This window comes from Muscardinus avellanarius (assembly GCF_963383645.1).
Source record: "Muscardinus avellanarius genome assembly, chromosome: 1".
NCBI classification, from domain to species: Eukaryota; Metazoa; Chordata; class Mammalia; order Rodentia; family Gliridae; genus Muscardinus; species Muscardinus avellanarius.
The window spans coordinates 227653088-227675166 of NC_137786.1; the positions used below are offsets into that span (position 1 = coordinate 227653088).

At 54.2% G+C, this 22079-nt stretch overlaps 1 protein-coding gene across 1 annotated transcript; it reads left to right on the top strand.

Moving 5' to 3' along the window:
* Positions 1-14515: 14515 nt before the first annotated feature.
* Positions 14516-21468, top strand: SAXO4 (stabilizer of axonemal microtubules 4; the record flags this gene model as incomplete). The annotated part of the gene is made up of 12 exons (XM_080691879.1): positions 14516-14624; positions 14960-15077; positions 15360-15513; positions 16638-16766; positions 17117-17183; positions 17872-17984; positions 18360-18419; positions 18500-18586; positions 18701-18814; positions 18906-19000; positions 20511-20675; positions 21402-21468. The coding sequence occupies 12 exons, from the start codon at positions 14516-14518 to the stop codon at positions 21466-21468; spliced, it is 1278 nt and encodes a 425-aa protein (XP_080548005.1).
* Positions 21469-22079: the final 611 nt, after the last annotated feature.

Below are 22079 nucleotides of genomic sequence, written 5' to 3' on the forward strand. Positions count from 1 at the left end.
AAACCTGCAATCCTCCTGTCCCAGTCTCTCCTCTCCTCTCCTCTCCTCTTTTCTCTTTTCTTCTCTCTCTCTCTCTCTCTCTCTCTCTCTCTCTCTCTCTCTCTCTCTCTGCAGTACTAGGGATAGAACCCAGGGTCATTCTACCTCTGAGCTACACCCCCTGCCCTATTTTTTCTTCTTTATTTTGAAACAGGGTCTCACTGAGTTGCAAAGGACCTCACTAAGTAGCTGAGGCTGGTTGTGAACCCACATCCTCCTGCCTCAGCCTCCCAAATGCTGTGATTACAAGCGTGCGCCACTACACCTTTTTTTTTTTTTTTTAAGTAGCTGTTTAGCGTCTCAGACTTTGTGAACTTCTCAGTCTCTATCCTGGGACTGGAACCCAGGACATTCTACCTCTGAGCTACACCTCCAGCCCTATTTTTTTATTCTTTGTTTTGAAACAGTGTCTCGCTGAGTTGCAAAGGACCTGGCTAAAGGCTGAGACTGTCCGTCGTGATCCTCCTGTCTCAGCCTCCCAAATGCTGCTATTTTTATTCTTTATTTAGAAACAGTGTCTCACTGAGTTGCTAGAGCCTCACTAAGTAGCTGAAATTGGCTGCAAACCTGTGATCCTCCTGTCTCAGCCTCCCAAGTACTAGAATTACAAGCATGCGCCACCATGCCCGACGAAATGAAAATTCTTAACACAACCTACAAGGGTCCTGCACGGTATACCCACATCTCAAACAGCTGCTTTGGGGCTACTTCCTGTGTTTCAGCCTCAAAGATGCACCTTCAACTGCTCATCCTCTTTACCATGCTTCCTACCACAGGGCCTTTGCACAGGCCTCCTCCCTTCCCCTCTCTCCTCTTTTCCATCTCTGCTCAAATGCTACTTCCTCAGAGAAGCCTTCCTAGCCTCTCAAGTTTAAATCTATCCAGTGAGTCTATGATTAATACCTCTCTCCACTAGATTTTTTTGTTGTTTTTTGCGGTGCGGTACTGGAGATGGAACACAAGGGCATTCTACCTTCGAGCTACACCCTCAGACCTATTTTTTGTTCTCTATTTTGAAACAGGGTCTCACTGAGTTGCAGAGCCCTTCACTAAGTAGCTGAGGCTGTCCTCGAACCGCGATCCTCCTGTCTTAGCCTCCCCAGTGCTGGGATCACAAACATGCACCACCATGCCCGGCTTCCGCAATGACAAGGACTAGATCAATTTGTTCACTTTTCCTCTCTGGTGCCTGGCACATCCTTAAAGCCATAGAAGGTGCTTCTAATGATTCAAGAAGTCACCGAACAAAATCGGCCAATTGGTGGGCCAGTGTAATTTCAGAGCTCAACGTAGACCTTCGCAGCAGCCAGAGTGATAGGCCTGTGGGCTCCAGGCCTCTTGGGTCTGCGCTACTGTCCCCCTCTCCAGTCACAGTGGTTCTGTGTGCCCGCAGCTCCCCAAGGTGGCCGGCCGCCCTCTGACCAGGGGAGAGGGTGTTAATGAATTAGACCTGTCTCTCTTAAAGTGCAGAGTTCTTGGTCCTCTGCCCAGAGCTTAGGGCCTGGGACACTAGAGGAAGCAGGCTCCCAGCCCCAGGTGTGCTTTGGGAAGCAGCTGCTGCCTCAGTGGGCCCTGGAGCCCCGCAGGCTGGTGTTTCTCATGAGGAGGCCCACACTTGTCATCCCAGCACTTGGGAGGCTGAGACAGGAGGATCACGCAGGTTCGAAGCCAGCCTCAGCTACTTAGTGAGGCCCTCTGCAACTTTGTGATACCCTGTTTCCAAATAAAAGATAAAAAAAATCGGGCTGGGGATGTAGCTCGGAGGTAGAATGCCCCTGGGTTCCATCCCCAGTACCACACACACACACACACACACACACGATATGGTAAAATAAAATGCGGACCATTTGGAGAACAGAAATAGCTGGCCGCCATCAGCGTCTGGGGCGCACACACGAGCTACCCTGCTGTCTTTCGCCCTCTTCAGTGCTGAGGGCTCTTCAGACCCCACCACCACCAGCCCCACCACTGCGCTGGTGTCGCTGCCCCAGGGAGCCTTCCAGCTGTTCTCCAGACAGGAATGATCTGGGCCTTCCTCCTCGGCCCTAGCACCCCCCCCAATAATGTTGCCAAAATTAAAAACATAACTATAAAAACAAATGCATTAAGTGTCACGGAAGGGTTTTGTAGCGTCGCATCATAAACCATTTCAAACATAACACGGCCGACAGAGTTTTATAGCGCTGTACTGCACCGCCCAGATCCTGCCATTAACCTTTCTGTCTATTGCTGTAAACACGCCCTATCTGTCCATCTTCCATCCTTCTCTCCCTGCGATGGCCCACCCTCCCTAGCTACTGTTAGGTGCGTTTCAAAGCGCATCCCACACGTCGGAACACTTACCGTAAAGGAAATGCACGTCACTAGCTAGAGTGCCGTATTTCTTCAAAGACTTCTTTCACTGTAAAACGTATATACAACAAAATGCACAAAGCATTTCTTTTCTTTTCTTTTCTTTTGTGTGTGTGTGTGTGTGTGTGTGTGTGTGTGTGTGCACGCCTGGGGCTGAACCCAGGACCTCACACCTGGCAGGTAATCATACTACCACACATATCCTTTTTTTTTTGTGTGTGTGTGTGGTACTAGGGGTGGAACCCAGAGGCTTTCTACCTCCAGGCTATACTCCCAGACCTATTTTATATTTTATTTGGAAACAGGGTCTCACTAAGTAGCTGAGGCTGGCTTCGAACCTGTGCGATCCTCCTGTCTCAGCCTCCCAAGCGCCGGGATCACAAGCGTGCGCCACCAGTGTATGTTTGCTGTTTTTTGTTTTTTTTGGTTCTTTTTTGTTTTGTTTTGTTTTGCAGTACTTGGGGTGGAACCCAAGGACATTCTGCCTCCCAGCTACACCCCCAGCCCTATTTTTTATTCTCTATTTTGAAACAGGGTCTCACTAAGTTGCAAAGGACCTCACTAAGTAGCTGAGGCCATCCGTGAACCGCGATCTTCCTGTCTCCGCCTCCCGAATGCTGAGATCACAAGCGTGCCTCATCACGCCCAGCTCAGCCCTATTTTTTTTATTCTTCATTTTGAAACAGGGTCTCACTGAGTTGCAAAGGACCTCACTAAGTAGCTGAGGCCATCTGTGAAACTGTGATCCTCCAGTCTCAGCCTCCCGAATGCTGGGATTACAAGTCTGTGCCACCACACCTGGCTTCTGCCGTTTTGTTTTGTTTTGTTTTTTGTTTTTTGTTTTTTTGTTATAGCTGTTGCTGCTTTGTGGTACTGGGAAGTGAACCTAGGGGCATTCTACCTCTGAGCCACACCCCCAGCCAGCCCTATTTTATTTTTTATTTTAAAACAGGGTCTTGCTAAGTTACTGCGGGATAGCCTCAAACTTTTGATCCTGTTGTCTTAGCCTCCCAGGTCTTGGGATTACAGGTGTGCGCCACTGGCCTGGGCTTGTTTGCTGAGTTTTAGAAAATGCTTATACCAATCTCCTGTTCGGGTACAGAAATTCTCATCACCTCAGGAAGCTCCCACATTTTTGTGAGTTCCCATACCACACCCGTCCCAGACGACCTTATCTCTCATTTTTGCCACCACAGATTAGTTGTGTGTGGGGGGGGGGTTGGTGGTGTGGGGGGTTTACTGGGGATGGAACCCAAGGGCATTCTACCTCTGAACTACATCCCGGCCCTATTTTTTCTTCTTTATGTTGAAACAGGGTCTCACTGGGTTGCAAAGGCTGTCACTAAGTAGCTGAGGCTGTCTGCAAATTTTATTATTTCTTTCTTTCTTTTTTTTTGTGATACTGGGGGTGGAACCCAGGGGCTTTCTACCTCCAGGCTACACTCTCAGACCTATTTTATATTTTATTTGGAAACAGGGTCTCACTAAGCTGCTGAGAGCCTTAGTAACTAAGTAGCTGAGGCTGGCTTCGAACCTGTGCGATCCTCCTGTCTCAGCCTTTTTCTTTATTTTGAAACAGAGTCTCACTAAGTTGTGGAGGGCCTCACTAAGTAGCTGAGGCTTTCCTTGAACCTGTGATCCTCCTGTCACAGCCTCCCAACCCCCACTTCATTAAAATAATTCTCACTGAAAAAAAAATAGACCTGATTATAACTAGTCTATAATAATTGGAGACCTAGCTTAATATTTATATCTAAAATGAAGATGAAATTCTCCATCAAAATGCAAAAAATGCAATTCTCTTTTCAATCTTGATATTAGCCAGCACTAAAAATGCCAGAGCCATATGTATGTAGGTGGGGAGAGCAAAGGATTTTAATTGCCTGCTCTGATACAAGTGTTTATCATTTTGTCACATAAAAAAAAGTGGTTGTTAAAAGCTCAGCACAGTGGAACATAACCTATAATCCCAGATAGTGAGGAGGCTGAGACAGGAGGACAGCGAGTTCAAGGTCAGCCTGGCCTGCATAGTGAGACCCTTTCTCAAAAAATAAAAAGGGTCAAGGATGTAGCTCCTTTGTTGAGCACTTGCCCAGCATGTGCAAGACCCTGGTTCAATCCCCAGTACCCACCCTTTGCCACATACACACAGTGGCCGTCAGTGTCTGGAAGGAACATTTGTTGTAGTCATGAGTAACTGCACCACAAGCCGGGCGTGGTGGCGCACACTCTCAGTACCTGGGAGGCTGAGACAGGAGGATCCTGTGGGTTCGAAGCCAGCCTCAGCTACTTAGTGAGGCTCTTAGCAATTTTGGAGACCGTGTTTCCAAATAAAATGTAATAGGTCTGGGAGTTTAGCCCGGAGGTAGAAAGCCCCTGGATTCCATCTCCAATACCACAAAAAGAAGAAGAAGCTGGGCGTGGTGGCCCATGCTTGTAATCCCTGGGCTTGGGAGGCAGAGACAGGAAGAGACCCTGTTTCCAAACAAAAATATAAAAAATATAGGTCTGGGAGTGTAGCCCGGAGGTAGAAGGGTTTCCAGGAACCCCAGTACCGCCAAGAAGAAGAAGAAGAAGAAGAAGAAGAAGAAGAAGAAGGAGGAGGAGGAGGAGGAGGAGGAGGAGGAGGAGGAGGAGGAGGAGGAATGAAAGAAATCAGTACCACAGCCAATTGTGGCGGCACACACATGTAATCCCAGTGTTTGGGAGGCTGAAACAGGAGGATGGCAGGTTTGAGGGCAGCCTTAGAATCTTAACGAGGCCCTCTGCAACTTAGTGAGACCTTGTTTCAAAGTAAAAAATAAAATAGGGATGGGTATTGTTCAGAAGTAGAATGTCTCTGAGTTCAATACCCAGTACTATACACACACACACACACGCACACACACACACGCACGCACACACACACGCACACACGCACGCACACACATCCTCACTAGAGCTGGGTGGAGTGGCATGTAGCAGTTATTCCACTAGTGGGGAGACTGAGGCTGGAGGATTACAAGTTCAGTGCTGGCCTGGGCAATTTGGGGAGAACATGTCTCAAAATGTAAATATAAAAAGGACAGGGGAGAGCCGGGTGTAGTGGCGCACACTTGTAATCCCAGCATTTCGGAGGCTGAGACCGGAGGATCGCGGTTCGCGGACAGCCTCAACTACTTAGTGAGGTCCTCTGCAACTCAGTGAGACCCAGTTTCAAAATAAAGGAAAAAAAATAGGGCAGGGGGTGTAGCACGGAGGTCGAATGCCCCTGGGTTCCATCCCCAGACCCGCTAAATAAATAAATAAATAAATAAATAAATAGGACAGGGGAAGTAGCTCAGTGGTAGAGCCGTCATGTTTAAATCTCCAGTACTACAAAGATAATTAAAAAAAAAAATCTACACCCAAGATCCCGTCACTTGGCAGCAAGGCGGGAGGCTCAGGCTGGGAGCCTGCGGGTCACGTGGTCTGCATCTGGTCAGTGTCAGGAAGACAGCTAGACAAGGCCTCCTCCTCCTCCTGGTGCCAGTCCACGCCTCCTGGAGCCGTATCCTAAAGCAGAGTGTAGTGAGACCTGCTTACCACGTGTGAAGCCTACTTCTCATTTATCTCATTTGTTTCTCATAAGTAAAAGTAGTAGCTCTCTTATCATCTCCACTTTAACAAAGAGGCGCTGGAAGGCGTGCAGCCTGCCCAGTGGCTCTCGTGTGGCTGCTGGCAAGGCCATGGGCCTGGTTTCCCGGCCAGCCTTTCCCGCCTCTGCTGCTTTGCCTTCTCATAAGAAAAGGGCTTTGGACCAGGTGTGGTGGCACAGGCTTGTAATCCCAGTCCTGGGAAGGCTGATGAAGGAGGATCGCAGGCTCAAGGCTAGTCTCAGCAGTTTAGCAAGACCCTCAACCCCGTTGCGTGTGTGTATGGTATTGGGGATGGGACCCAGGGGCATTGCACCTCCGAGCTACACCCCTAGTCCTATTTTTTAGTCTTTTTTTATTTTTTGAAACAGGGTCTCACTGAGTTGCAAAGGGTCTCACTAAATAGCTGAGGCTGGCCGTCCTCTACCTCCCGAATGATGACCCTCAACCTCTTTTATTTTGAGGCCCAGTTTCAAAATAAAATAGGAGCAGGGTGTGGTGGCGGCACACGCTTGTAATCCCAGCATTCGGGAGGCTGAGACAGGAGGATCACAGTTCCCAGACAGCCTCAGCTACTTAGTGAGGCCCTTTGCAACACAGTGAGACCCTGTTTCAAAATAAAGAAGAGAAAGAAGGGCTGAGGGTGTAGCTCGGAGGTAAAATGCCCCTGGGTTCCATCCCCAGTACCAAAAACAAAACAAAACAAACAAAAAGGGCTGGCGGTGCAGCTTGAAGGCAGAGTACTGATGAGTTCCGCCCCCAGCACCGCTTTATTGGTTCTACTTTCCCGGAGGATGCCAATACATAAAACCACATCCCAGGTCCCCAGAAGTTGTCAGGTTCTTATCACTTTTCTCCCTCCACAGCAGCAAACGAAACTCCAAACCTCAGGGGCTTAGGCAGCAAGGCCAGTTTCTCCCGTCCCCTGTCTAGTGCAGGAAAGGCAGCCTCCAGGGCGGCTCCCGTCCAGAGCGGGACCCCCACACGCCCTCTTAAGGGCCTCAGACCAGGAATGGCATTTGCAGATTCACCCATAACACACTGGCCCTGTCTAATCGCGAGGGAGTCGGGGAAGTGGAGTCCGAGCCATCTGCATGGATCAAGTGCTTTCTGCTTGGCAAGCTGTATGCTAAGCCTGCAAGGACTGTCTTTTCTGCATCCTCCCCCCCAAGGCTACCAATGAAGATCTCCTGTGCTAAGGAAACAGGCTTAGGTTAAGGAGGTGGTCCAAGGGCGCAGGCAAAAATAAAAAAGAATATCTGCACAACATCTGAAGACTGGGATTGGTTGTTCTGTTTCATCTCCCTTCGTCTTCTGCAGGAGTCATGAAATTTTAAATCTTATGCAAGATCAACCAGCTCACCCAGAGGAGACAGCGGAAGAACAGGGCAGGCAGAGAGAACAGGCACCGAACAGGCATGGCCAGGATCTGCCAGGAAGTGTTCAGGGAGCGGGGGAGCTGTGGAAGGTGTGCTAAGATGGTGGGGGGTGGAGAGAGCCAGCCCCCTCCCCAGGGAGAGGAGAGCGGCCTTGGCCCTTTAGGTTCCGGCGATTTCAGTTCCTAGTGGTGACGTCACTCAGAATTGAGCCCTTAAAGCACTGTGTGTGTGTGTGTGTGTGTTTTACTGGAGATTGAACCCAAAGGCATTCTACCTCTGAGCTACATTCCTGGCCATATTTCCTCCTCCTCCTCCTCCTCCTCCTCCTCCTCCTCCTCCTCCTCCTCCTCCTCCTCCTCCTCCTCCTCTTCTTCTTCTTCTTCTTCTTCTTCTTCTTCTTCTTCTTCTTCTTTTTTGCAGTACTGGGGATGGAACCCAGGGACATACTATCTCCAGGCTACACCCCCTGCCCTATTTTTTATTCTTTGAAGCAGGGTCTCACTGAGTTGCGGAGGGTCTCAAGTAGCTCAGGCTGTCCACGAACCGCGATCCTCCCGTCTCAGCCTCCCAAATGCTGGGATGACAAGTGTGCGCCACCACAGCGTGGCTTTATTCCTCTATTTTGAAGAATAAGTTGCAGAGCTCCTCACAGGTTGCTGAGGCTGGCCACAAACCTGAGATCCTCCTGTCTCGGCCTCCCAAGTCCTGGGGTTGCAGGTGTCCGTCACCACACCCAGCAAAGCCAGGGCTCCTGACCCAACACAGAGCCATTCAGCTGCCAAACCTGCTTCCCCAACTCCTTACCAAGACATTGGCACACATGCCTGTAATCCCAGTACTTGAGAGGCTGAGACAGGAGGGGCGTCACAGGTTCAAGACCAGCCCCTGCAGCTAAGGGGGACTTTCAAAATACAAAGGCTGGGGGTGTCGTTTGGACTTAAAATGCCCCTAGGTTCAATCCTCAGCACCAAAAAGAAAGAAAGAAAGAAAGAAAGAAAGAAAGAAAGAAAGAAAGAAAAAAGAATAAGAGGAAGATGTCAGTTGTGGTGGCGCATGCTTGTAATCCTAGCATTTAGGAGGCTGAGACAGGAGGATGGCGGTTCGCAGCCAGCCTCAGCTACTTAGTCCCTTTGCAACTCAGTGAGACCCTGTTTCAAAATAAAGAATAAAAAATAGGGCTGGGGGTGTAGCTTGGAGGTAGAATGCCCCTGGGTTCCATCCCTAGTACCACAAAAATAAATAAATAAATAAATAAATAAGGAGAAGGAGAAGAAGAAGACAACGACATTGTCTCCACAGCTGAGCTCACCGGGCCCAGACTCCACACCCAAGGCGAATATGGGAGAGGCGCCCGCCTGGACGCAGGCTGCGGCCCCAGCCCGCTCCCCGTCAGCCCTTTCCTCCTGGCTCCCTTAGACTCAGCATCCACTGCTCCCCTGGGAGACTCAGCTGGAGCAGCTGAGAACCGAGGTCACACAGAGGGGGGCACCAGACCTGGGTGAGGGTTGTCAGGTAACCTCAGAAGAGAATGGGTGTCCCCACCGAGAACGGGGGTTTGATGCGTCCCCCATGGGTCCCGGACTGAGAGAAGCTTCCAGTGCCGGCCCAGCTGAGTCCCCTCCTCATCCCCTGAAGCAGCAAAGGGCCGTGGAGGCCATGGCAGGTCCTGCTGGCTCACAGAGGGGGGGAAGGAGCCAAGCATCACTTCAGTAACCCTTGAGGAATGAGTTCCAGGGCCTGGAGGCCAAACAACACGTCGCCAACTAGTAGCGAACAAGCCAGACCTATTCTGGCTCCAATGGCTCTTCACAAAGAACAGAGCCGGAGAAAGAGGGGGAATTCAGAAAGGCCACACGGGCGCTTTGTGCCAAGCCAGACCTCAAACCTAAGTTTTAGAAGAGGCTCAGAAGGTCACCTCCGCTCCCTCAATACCTGAGCCTCCAGGCAGTTGCTGGGCAACACCTGACCCCATCCAGCCCCGCTCCTGTCCTCCATCTCCTTGCCTCAGGGTCCCTGGAAGCCCCAGTCTCAATAATGTGAGTGTAGCTGGGGGTGGTGGCCCACACCTTTTCAGTACTTGGGAGGCTGAGACAGGAGGGTCTCAGGTTCTAGGACAGCCTCAGCCACTTAGGGAGTCCCTCAGCAACTTAGCAAGACTCTTGTTTCAAAATAAAGAAAAGAAAAGAAAAGAAAAGAAAGTAGGGCTGAGAGAGTAGCTCAGAGGTAGAACGCCCTGGGTTCAATCCCCAATACCAAAAGAAAGAAAAAAAAGTGAGTATCCTGAAGTCCCCCTCCCTGCCACCTGCCGCCTCCCATGCTCCCTTGGGGCTCCATTCCCCAGGGGCCTGCCTGTGCCCCCACATCTCTGTCATCTTGGCTGACTTGGAGGATTTCAAATCTTTTTTTTTTTTTTTTTAGTACTGGGGATGGAACCCAGGGGTGTTGTACCTCTGAGCTACACCCCCAGCCCTGTTTTATTCTTTATTTTGAAACTCTTTGAGTTGCAAAGGGCCTCACTAAGTAGTAGCTGACCTGTCCTCGAACCACGCTCCTCCTGTCTCAGCCTTCCGAATGCTGGGATGACAAGCGTGTGCCACCACGTCTGGCTTCAAATCACTTTTTTCTGTGAATTTTTGTGCCCAATGGTACCTGGCATACATGGAGGCTCCGGATGCAGGAGAGACCGTAGGAGGCATGAGGTTTTATTTTTTATTTTTTTGCGGGTCTGGGGATAGAACCCAGGGGCATTTGACCCTCGAGCTACACCCCCTGCCCTGTTTTTTATTCATTATTTTGAAACAGGGTCTCACTAAGTTGAGGAGGGCCTCACTAGGTAGCTGAGGCTGTCTGCGAACCGAGATCCCCCCGTCTCAGCCTCCCGAATGCTGGGATTACAAGTGTGTGCCACCACGCCCGGCTGGAGGCATAAGGTGTTTTTTTTTTTGTTGTTTTTTTTGTTGTTTTTTTTTTGTTTTTTTTTTTTTTTGCGGGTCTGGGGCTGGAACCCAGAGGCATTTGACCTCCAACCTACACCCCCTGCCCAATTTTTTATTCCTTATATTGAAACAGGGTCTCACTGAGTTGTGGAGGGCCTCACTAAGTAGCTGAGGCCGTCGGCGAACCGCGATCCTCCGGTCTCAGCCTCTCAAATGCTGGGATTACAAGCGTGCGCCACCACACCCGGCGAGGTGTGAGTTTTTAAAGGGGGATCTTGAAAAACTATCAGTGAAGCTCCGATTTTGAAAACAGCTTGGAGAACCTTGAGCTCGCTATCAAAATGGCCGCCACTTGGGAAGCTGTAGGTTCAGAGACCAGCTTCAGCAAATCAGCGGCTCTCAGCAACCTAGCAAGACCTTGCTTCCAAACAAAAAATAAAGCCGGGCGTGGTGGCACACACATGTAATCCCAGCATTTGGGAGACTGAGATGGGAAGATTGTGAGATGGGAGGATCGTGGTTCGCAGACAGCCTCAGCTACTTAGGCCCTTTGCTACTCAGTGAGACCTTGTTTCAAAAATAAAGAATAAACCTCATGGAGCCCAGCAGTTCTAGAAAGGAGAAGGAGGTTCCAGGGCAGTCCATCCAGCCAGGGAAGTCCACCCCTTTGGAAAATCTCTGAGCTTGACCTAGGGTGTCAGAGCCTACTTCTGCAGCCCCAGTGCTTTACAGAGAATTTGCCAGTACACCCCAGTAGGCAGGGTGCAAGTTCAGGCGTCAGTGCTGGGTTTGGATACCAATGTCATCCCTTCCTGCCTGTGAGGCTTTGGGCAGTTTCCCCATATTCAAATTGGACATCTAACAACGGTTGCTGTTGGTATATATATGTAATAGGGTCGGAGTGAAAATCAGGCTCCCAGCTGGGCGTCTGGCACACAGGAAGTGCTTAATACACGGGGACAATTACCAGAAGAAAGTGGCCCCGGGGTTCCAATGGAGAATCAATTCTGTTTAGTCTGTTCCTTTTACTCCACAGATAGAACTGGGGGCCCACAGGTGAGGGGTCCAAGGCCACAAGCAAATCCGTTTCCACTAGGACCTGCAGCTCGGTGAGCGGCCCCTGCCCTGCTGCTCTTTCTGGGCTTCAGGTTTGCTCCCCTACTGGAGGGCGAGGACTGGGGGGATGCGGAGGTGAGTGACCTTGAGCAACCCGCCGCCCCGGCCCCTCCTGACACCCCTTCAGGCGTTCCGCCCTTCCCAGCCTTATTAGGGCAGCACCTGCTGCATGCCCTGCAGTTTCGCATTATGGCCGCTGGGTGTCGCCACACAGCAAAAAACCCACCGCCGTCCGAGAGGACCGGCCGCTGCCACCCCTTAAGCAGAGCTGAACCGCCCTGAACTCTGGCCCAAGTCCTCCATCGGCTGCCACAGCCCAGGGTGCCCAGGGGACGGTTTCAAACCTTTCTCCAACCCCTTCCGACCCGCTAAAAGGACACCTGGCCACAGCCTCGCGGCTGAGCCCCCTTCTGCACATCGCCCCAGCGCACAGCCCGAGTCTGGGCTCTCTGGGCCTCAGCCTTCCCCTCCATCTCGGCTTTGCCAGCTTTTCCTCCCCCATGCCACCGGGCAGGCCTACTGCTGCCAGACACTATGGGCACGATGTCTCGAATCCGCAGCGACCCCGCCAAGTAGGCGTGTCTACACGTGCCAGATTGAGGAGCCCAGAGAAGCTGGCTTTATGTCTCGGAGAGGCGCTTCCTCTTACCACCTTGCCCTGGCTGAGTCCGAGGTCCCTCTAGACTGCGGGGGCCCTGCAAACTTCTGGTCGTCAACCTTGAGCCCAGCCCTTTGCCTCACAGGCACTCAACAGATACTTCTTTCCCTAACTCTTAGATGGCACTCACTGTGTGACAGGTGCTGGGCTAGGTGCTTCACAAGTACCCTTACTACTCCTGTTCAGAAGGGGAAACTGAGGCACGAGTCATATGCACCTATTCTGCCCACGCCCTCCAGCTTCACAGTCAGTGGCTTGCAACCACTTAGAAGGGCGCACACACATTGGGGCCACCTCTAGAGGGCTCCCCTTTCCCCCATTTTCAGGCGTAGAGCTCACAGGAGCCTGTCTGTAGACTTGGAGTGCTGGCTGGAGGGTGGGGCTGGGTGCATTCACCCCTCAGACCTTGAAAAGAGTGGTCACTTGGTGGGGGGGAGGCATTGAGCCTCCATTCCCCCCGCAGCCCTCGGAGTCCTGGGTCCCCTGAGCCCAGGGCCTCTCAGTGGGGGTCCGCTGCGGTCACCAGCCCCTCCCTAGCAGGACCAGGTTGGCCTGGGAGCATCCTTTCCCTAGGCCTCCCCTTCGTTCAGACCTCACTCTCCGGGAAGGGCAGGGGTGCGCTGGAGCCAGCTCTAGGCTGCGAAGACGTGAAGGCGAAATTCCCAGGAAATATGTGAGCCGGCTGCTCGACTCTGCCATCGATAAAAACTAAATTACTTAGAGTTAAGATTCAATCAATTATACTAAAAATAAAGGTAATGCATATTTAAGGCTCATCACCTCCTGCTTACGTTAGTACATTTTCCCCGTACCTAACTTCTTTGAGGTTGGTTTCGTCCATGGGATCCGTATGACAGGAATACTATACAGGGCAGAGCTGCCAGAACATCCTGGTCCAGGGATATGGCAATGCGGGCTCAAAAGCAGCCTGGATGGAAATAGCTACACCCCCAAAATTGGCAAATGCTACAAGTCAGGCCCCCCCTAACCTCAGAGATCCAACCGTCACCACGTTCACAAAGACAACTCGAAGCAGGAGCGGTCGGGCGGGGACGCGGAGCTGACCGAGCGCTCGGTGTGAACCGCAAGGTGCAGTTAGGCGGCGTCATGACCCCGTTCATCTCGGCCAGGTGCTGCATGCACACGCTCGTTACGTCTGCCACAGCCTCGGGAGGTGGGTGCAGTTACATCCTTGGTTAAGATGGGGAAGTGGAGGCGTAGAGAGGAAAATAAGTACTTCATCAAAGTTGACAGGTCGGGTTTGAACCACACTCTTAAACTGCCGCTGTGGTTTATTGGCTGTATAATAAGAGGACCCAGTTCACAAGGGTGGTTTTGGGGACTGGACGAGATAATGTGTGTAAAAGGGCTTAGCACAGATTTGGCTCCGGCACAGCATAGTAAACATTAATTTACCGAGAGGCATAAAAGAGCAGAATCCAGATCCACCCACGTTTGAATCTCAACTGGGTTATTTTCTGATGGAGACGTTTTTGTAGCGAGGCCTCCGGCCAGCCGAGCCACTTTACGTGCTTAAGTCTCCTGTTCTCCCTGTGAAAAGAGGGATAATAATAGCTACCTGGAAGAGCAGCTCGGAGGACAGAGATAAAGGATATAAAGTGTCTGGTGAGAAGTAGGTACTCCACGAATGGCAGTGATTGCTCGGGATTATCGTTTATTTCTTGTCACTCAGACGGGAACTCTTCCCAGCCCTGGGCCGGAAGATGGGGATGGGCCTGGAGCCAGAGCCAAGGAGGAGGCAGAGCCTGGCCAAGTCAGCCCTCAGTGGGCCCTGGGCCCTACCAGGGCTTCAAAGGTGTGGGGACACCGTTGCTAGGCACCGGTTGCTAGGCAACTCTCTGTTACTCCTGGCTTGGCGTCTCTAGGAAGGCCCAGGTTCTCTGGAGCAGCCTCTGCTGACCTCAGAATCACTGTGGAAGGCAGGTGAGGGTGGAGCATTGCGCCTGGGCCCAGGAGAGCAGCAGAAATTACTTTCAGCAGGAGTGGGCCAGGCCAGGGAGCTCAGAAAGAGACCCAGAGGGCGACTGGGAGTGGGTGGCTCAGGATTCCCGGGACTCATTCCACAAGAAGCCCGTGTATGCCGTGGTTCAGATCAGAGATACCCCAGGTCTGAATCCCAGCTCTACCACCTGGGCAAAGGCTTCATCACTCGGAACCTCAGCTTCCCGGCCATCAGTTGGGGATAGAAAAGTATTGGGTGTTGGGAAGAACAAGCAAGATACAAGTGGCCACGGGATGAGAGCTGATGACTGATAGGTTCTCTCCTCTGATTGGGATGTGGGTGTCCGCGGAGGAGGACGGGGCCTCCTGGGTGGGGTTGATCGTCACTGCTGCCATCTCCTGAGCCTGACGCCGCCTGTTTCCTTCCTAGGCCCTCAGGGTCTCTGCCCCCAAGGCATCATGATGGGGAAACTCCCCCTGGGGGTCGTCTCCCCTTATGTGAAGATGAGCTCAGGGGGCTGCACGGATCCCCTGAAATTCTACGCCACCAGCTACTGCACAGCCTACGGTGAGGGTGCCCGCATGGGAGCAGCCCTGGGCAGCGAGGCGGAGACCTCGGAGAGAGGGTGCACCGCAGAGTGACCCATCCCTGAGCCCTCCGAGGACCCGCACTGTCAGGCTGGCCCTGTCTGGCCTCTTACTTCCCTGGCTCCATTACTGCAATTCTGCCACCTTGACCTTGTCCCCACCCCGTGGACTCTGCTCCCAGCTCTCAGGTCCCAAAGAGCCCCCGCTGGCATAGGGACTCTGGGGGAACTCTGCTGGTCCTGCCGGGGAGCCCCGCTCCTTTCCCGGCTCTGCTGACCTGCAGTCCCGTGTCCCTGTGGTCCCCCGCCACTGCAGGTCGGGAAGAGTTCAAGCCCCGCATAGGCACCCATGTGGGCACAGGCTACAAATCAAACTACCGGCCCCATGTCTCCTACCAAGCCCACCTGGATGCCCTGGACAACCCAGCCATGGGGTACGTCCTGTGACCCCTCTCCTCCTGCCCTGCTGGTCCTTACCTCTTGGGGATATCAGAGAGCTCAGACCAACTGCGGGCTCCAGGGACAGGAACCCTGAGCCCTGCCTGGCCGAGGCGCGGGTCCACGGGGACGCAGGACCTGGTGCCCAGCTTGCGGCCAGAGGACCTCTCTGGGGGAGGGGAAGGGAGGTACAAAGCTCCTGGGAAATGCGCCGCAGCCCCCAGAGGACCAAGGCAGGCGGGCCTGCGGGTCCCAGCTGTCACTCCTGCTCCCCACAGGGAACAAATCCGGGATAGTTTCCAGTCGGTGAGCAGTCAGAGTTACTGCCCCCTGGAGGTGCCCGATGGCAAGTGCCCGCTGCCCTGGAGCACGTACCAGACCAGCTCCAGCTACGGGCGGGAGAAGTCCAGCACCGGCCCCCTCACCAAGGAGGTCAGTGCCGGCCAAGGCCTGGGCGGGGAGTCCTCCCAGCAGGCCTGCACTTGCTGAGGACTGAGGTGACAGGACCCGGAGGAGCCACCGCGTGGAGTGAGGGGCCACTCACCTGTCCCCCTCCGCCATCCTGCCACCACCACCTTCTCTGTTCCCCTCCCCAGTTCCATCCCGGCTCTGTCCCCAAGGTCCCCACGATCCCATCCAAGTGTCCAAGCTCCGTCCGCACCCCTCCTGCCCCGCACCACTGTCAGCACCTCCACCGTCTTTGCTTCTGGAGGCACCGTTAGCATTGCTATTTCAGCACTACGGTCAGCATGACCTCCGTGTTCTTCTGTCCATCCCGCTAATCTACTCTGACGTCTCTGTTTTGTGGGGCCAGGAACTGAACCCGGAGCCTTGTGTGAGCTAGGCAAGAGTGCTACGATTGAGCTACACCCCTAGGCTGAACGTTTCTTTTATGTATGAAGGAGATCAGAGCGAGGGAGTCACAGCAAGGAGGAGGAGGGCCGAAGAGAGAAAGTGTGCTATTGGGCAAAGACTTTGGGAGGCTCCAACACCTTTGCCTCCTCCTGGGAAAACTGTTCCGGGCAGTGTGGACAGTGCATGCAAAGGCCCTGAGGTGGATGTGTCTAGCGTGAGGGCAGCAAGGGGCCAGTGGATGCAGCAGGATGAGGAGCCCAGGTCCCTGTGGCCGCCATTGGACTTGGAAGTTACTCTGAGTCCGAGGGGGATCCAGTGTGTCTCCGAGCAGGAGGGATGCACTGCCAGCTCACTGTGAATTCCCCTCTGGCCGCCATGCGGTAACTCTGCCAGAGTTAAGGGTAGAAGCCAAGTGTGATGGCGCACACTTGTAATCCCAGCATTTGGGAGGCTGAGACCGGAGGATGACAGTTGGAGGCCAGCCTCAGCTACTGAGTGAGGCCCTCCGCAACTCAGTGAGACCCTGTTTCAAAATAAAAAATACAACCGGGCTGGGGGTGTAGCTCAGAGGTAGAATGCCCCTGAGTCCAATCCCCATCATCAAAATAAGAAAATATATAAAGGGTCAAGGGCAGATCAGGGTGAGGAGGTGACTGCTGCCCCTCCCTGTCCACGAGGCTCACTGGTCCTCCCTCCTGCAGGTTAGGAAGGTCCATTTCGACACCCAGGATCACGGGCCCCAGGCCATCACGGGGCTGGAGCCCAAGGAGGTGCCCCTGCTCCACCAGCAGCAGGACAAGGGCTCTCTGGAGTGGGAGAACTCGCACTACGTGAGTGGACAGCGCGGGCTTGGCAGGGGGCAGCCCTTCCTCTCCCCGCAGATGGTCTGGCTGCTGTGCTGATCACCCAAGGGCCTGGGCACCAAGGGACACGTGGAGAGCAAAGGATTTGCCGTGATATTTCCCAAACATCGTCACGGCGCTCCTCCCTCCCCTGCCAGCCCATGCCCGGGAATAAACAGCTCTGAGCACAGCTCCCTCCATCAGCCTTCCTCTGCCCCTTACACCCCCTTCCCGAGCCAGGGTCCAGGTCCCTTCCTCGGGTCTCACTTCCAGGAATCCAGCTGGCCAGAGCCCCCGCCCCTCCCCGTGGCCCTCACCGGCCCACTTCTGTGTTCCAGGGCCCACGCTTCATGACTTCTGAGTACAATTCCAAGTATCTTAAGGAGCCACCTTCCTGCCAGCCAGGTAGGCTCACATGTAAACTTTTTTTTTTTGCAGGTCTGGGGATGAAACCCAGGGGCATTCGACCTCCAAGCTACACCCCTTGCCCTCTTTTTCTTTCTTTCTTTCTTTCTTTCTTTCTTTCTTTCTTTCTTCCTTTCTTTTTTTTTTTTTTTGGTGGTACTGGGATTCCTGGAAACCTTTCTACCTCCGGGCTACACTCCCAGACCTATTTTATAATTTTATTTGGAAACAGGGTCTCTTAAGCCAGCGCGGCTGGCTTCGAACCTGCACGATCCTCCTGTCTCCACCTCCCAAGCGCGGAGATTAAAAGCGTGCGCCACCACGCCCGGCTTTTATTCTTTATTTCCGGCTTTTATTCTTTATTTTGAAACAAGGTCTCACTAAGTTGCGGAGGGCCTCACTAAGTAGCTGAGGCTGTCCACAAACCTAGATCCTCCAGTTTCAACCTCCCAAATGCTGGGATTACAAGCGTGTGCCACCACGCCCGGCTACATCTAAACTCTTGCTGCCCTCCTAATCCATCCCCAATGGCCCCAGGAACCCCTGGCTGGACCCCGGAGTCCTTCCCCTGCTGACTAGGACTCTCTAGGCTCAGGATTCCGGGTCCTTGGCCTCAGCCCTTAGCATCAGGGAGGCTGAGCGCCAGGGAGGCTGAGCCGCAGTCAGCGCCCGGGCCTGTCCTTTGCAGATCTCTTGCAGAAGAAATCAATTGGAGCCAAGGAGGAGACCGGATTCACCGAGGAGTCCACCAAGAACCCCCTTGTCTTTCAGCCACCCTCCCAGGCCCTCCCTGGGGACCCCGTAAGTTCCACAGTCCCCTGCTTAGACTCTTAGGGTGATCAACCCCCACCCCCAGTGAAACAAAACAGTAAAACAAAAATAACCCCTGGGAGCTGCAGAGCTCTCCATTCAAACACAAGGTGGGTCTTGGATGGAAACTGTCACTTTGGTCCAACTCCCCCATTTTCCAGATGCAAAGATTGAGGTACAAGGAGATGAAGGGGCAGAGCCAAGGTCATTCAGAACCTGGCCTGCTGGCTTCACCCATTTTTCTCCCCAAATTCTTGCCTTTGCTTAGTGACCCCAACATGTCCGTCAGTGCTGAGCCCTCGTGGAGGCCTGGAGGCCGCTGCCTCCGCTGGCTGATGCTTCTCTTTGGGGGGGGGGGGCTTCCAGGTCCTGCTCCCAGGCCGGAGTGTCACCAGGTCAGACTTCCTCCCAGTGACTCACCCTCACGTAAGCACGCCGGGGCCGGTAGGACACGGGCAGGGCAGGAGAACAGCCACATTCTTACCCAGGCTGCTTTGCTCCTCCAGGGAAACGAGTTCCTTCCCGTCTTGGCCAGAGGCTCAGAGCGGGAGACGGGCTATAGCCGAGTGAATGAAAGGACTCTGAACCCCAGAGTGAGTGGCGTGGCGCTTCTGGGCCTGGTGGCATTTGGGCCAGGAGGGGGCGCACCTCTGCCCTTCCTCCATCTGGGGGCCAGATCCCTCTTCTCATCCCTCTGCCCCCTGCAGGTGCCTCCTCCCAGCCCAGAGCCCAGTGGCATGAACCACTGGCAATTTCAGTCCCCGCAGCGAATGCAACAGACAAATGTCGCCATGCTTGGTCGAGAGACAGTGGGGAACAAGGTGAGGCCAGCTGTGCGGAGCCCCACTCCCCTCCCGGCCCCGAGCCCCACCCTCCGGGCCTCACAACCCCTGCTCTGCCCCTCTCGTGCAGGAGCCCACGGGCTTCAGCCTCAACAACCCCAGCTACGTCTGGAGTGCCAATGACCCCGACAGGGACAATCGGTACCTGACCACCTACAACCAAGGGTGAGGCCCCTGCCCGGCCCAAAGCTGGGGCAACTGGAAGACCGAGGCCCGGATGAGTACTGAGCTCACAGCCTTGGGGAACAAACAGCACTGAATTAGCGCATGTTCAGAAAACACCACTCAGGACGGGCCTGGTGGCGCACGCTTGTAATCCCAGAAAATAGGAGGCTGAGGCAGGAGGATCGTCGCGGTACAAGGACAGCTTCAGCTGCTTAGTGAGGCCCTCGCAACTCAATGAGACCGGTTCAAAATAAAGTATAAGAAAACAGGGCTGGGGTGTAGTAGCTCAGAGGTAGAATGCCCCTGGGTTCCATCCCCAGTACCACAAAAAAAGAAAAGAAAAAAGAAAAACCACTCAGCGTTTTCCCAGCCAGAGGGTGAGAAAGCAGGATCTCCACACTCCCGCCTTCAGCAGCTGCTCATTAAAGCCTGTCCCTGGGGGGAACATAAAGTTCCAGGCCCCTGGTTGCTCAGGGGAAGCAGATTTCAGCAACCCCAGGGTAGCTTTCCTGTGGAGGTTCAGTACCAGATACTGGTGGGCATGGGAGAACTTAGCAAAGGGTCAGGGGTCTGCAGAAACAGCAGCAGCTAATGGATGGGCTCGATGCCCCTCAAGGAAGCTCTGTCTGTGCTGGGAGTCTTGGACAAGGAGGGAGGCATCAGGAAGAGCTTCCAGAAGGAGGTGGCCCAGCACGGTGGTGACCTGGTCCCAGAAAATAAGAGATGAGTGCAGGAGGGGTTAAAGACAGCTTCGGCAGAGTATTCCCAGCAGCCTGTGCAAGGCAACCAGAGAGGGTCCAAGCTGGAAGAGACCTCCGTGGGCCTCTGGACTAAACCGCTCCCTCCGGGTGGGAGACCTGGGCTCAGTTTCCAGCACAGGGGCTGCTCTGGTTTCCAGGGAGCCTCACTCAGCGTGCTAAAGGATAACCCTCTTCGGGGCCCAGCGCCTCCAGCCACACCCCTCTCTGCCTTCCCCATCCACCTGCAGCCCCCATCTGCTGTGTGCCTAGGGAGGACGCGTTCAGGTCGGTGCTGGTGCACCCGGAGCCCCAGGTTGTGATCGCTGATTTCCATGGTGACCTGTCACAGCCCCTCTTCATAAGCTCAAGGGTAGGGCCTCGTCCCTGGCACCCTCAGAACCTGGCCCAGTGAGCCTGTCGTAATGGAGAAAGCCTGGCATGGTGGCGCACACTTGTAATCCCAGCATTGGGGAGGCTGAGACAGGAGGATCGCGTTTCATCGACAGCCTCAGCTACTACTGAGTGAGGCCCTTTGCGGCCTAGTGAGACCCTGTTTCAAAATAAAAGAATAAAAAATAGGGCTGAAGGTGTAGCTCAGAGGCAGAATGCCCCTTGTTTCCATCCCTAGTACAGAAAAAGAAAAGAAAAAGAAAAAGAAGAAAAAAAAACGCTGGGGACTCTGAGGGCCAGGATTCCAGTGGGGGAGGATGAGAGAGGCTGTGGTCATGAGCAGGAGCCAGTGGAGGCCGACCCCCTCTCCTCTGTTCTAGGTACTTCGAGAACATCCCCAAGGGAATAGACCGGGAGGGCTGGACCCGAGGCGGCATCCAGCCCCAGAAGACTGGAGGCTACGCGCTCAGCCAGGCGGCCACCCGCATGGAGGCCAGCCCCAGCCCCGCAGAGACCCTGCGGCGCCTGCACCCCCACGTGGGAAGGTAGCGCTCCTCCCTGCTCCGCACACGCAGGCCTGCCCTCTGCCCGTCTGTCCCCCGCTGTCCCCTGGGGGGGCAGTGGGAGTGGGATCAGAAGATGAGTGGAGCCAGGCATGGTGGCACACATCTGTAACCCCTGTATTTGGGAGGCTGAGACAGGAGGCTGGCAGGGCCAAGGCCGGCCTCAGTGACTTACCAAGGTTTCAGCAACTAAGACCCAAGTAAAAGAGAAAATTGGTCTGGAGTTGTTGTAGGTCAGAAGTAGAATGCTCCTGAGTTCAAGTCCCAGCAACAACCAAGAACAAAAGAAGAAAGAAAGAAAGAAAGAAAGAGAGGGAGGGAGGGAGGGAAGGAAAGAAAGAAGAAAGAAAGGAAGGAAGGAAGGAAGGAAAGGAGGGAGGGAAGGAAAGAAAGAAAGAAAGAAAAGAAAGGAAAGGAGGGAGGGAAGGAAAGAAAGAAAGGAAGAGAAGGAAGGAAGGAAGGAAGGAAGGAAGGAAGGAAGGAAGGAAGGAAGGGAGGGAGGGGCAAATAGACGATGGCTCTGCTGTGACTCTGCTCAGCTCGATTCCTCAAAACCTGCACTTGGGCGGCAGAGGCCGGGCTGGCCGGCAGAGCACCTGCAGCTTGGCTGCGGGACCCTGGCCTGGCCGGCCGCCCTCGGGCTCTCTGCAGAAGAGCAGGTCCAGGCTCTGTTCCCTCCGCCCACCCAGCTTCCTTCTCTCCCTGCAGAACCCTGACCTCAGTCGACCCCTTCTACCGAGAGCCCCCGCACTGCAGCCGCTACAAGACCAGCTGAGCCCAAGGCCGGTAAGGGAACCGACCCCTGGCCCCTGCTCCCTGACCCCGCCAGTGGCCGGGTCCCAGAGCGGGCGGGGCTGCTGAGAGCGCCTGCCCCCCAGGCCCCTCACTCGGGCCTCGCTGTCTGCTTCTTCTGCCCAGGTTCGCCAACCCCACAGGACAGGAGCCTGGTTCCGTCCCCAGTCTCACCGCATCCCCCACGAGGCCTCCCCCAGCCACTTTGCTAAAGAAATAAAGAGCTCTGAGCGGGAGAGTGTGGTGACTGTAGGGCGGCTGGGGCCGTGGGTGCAGCAGGGGGCGCTGGGCCATGGAGTGGGATGGCTTGGAACCTCTGAGTCACCACCCGGATCTGCAGATAACGCACGTGGCTCTGTCCAATGAAGGGCCCCTGCGGCCTGTGCTGTGCGGAACAGCCTGGGTCAAGTGTGGCTGGCGGGACCCCAGGGGAGGGCGGGTGGCCAGAGCGGAGAGGGCAGGCGGGTAGAGAGACAAGGCCCACAGCGTTCCAGGCCTCAGCTTCCTGGTCTACACAATCGGGGTAGGGGTTAGTTCTGGGCTCTTCTGGGTCCCACAGTGCATGGCTTCAGGAGAAGGGGGCATAGGTCTGTC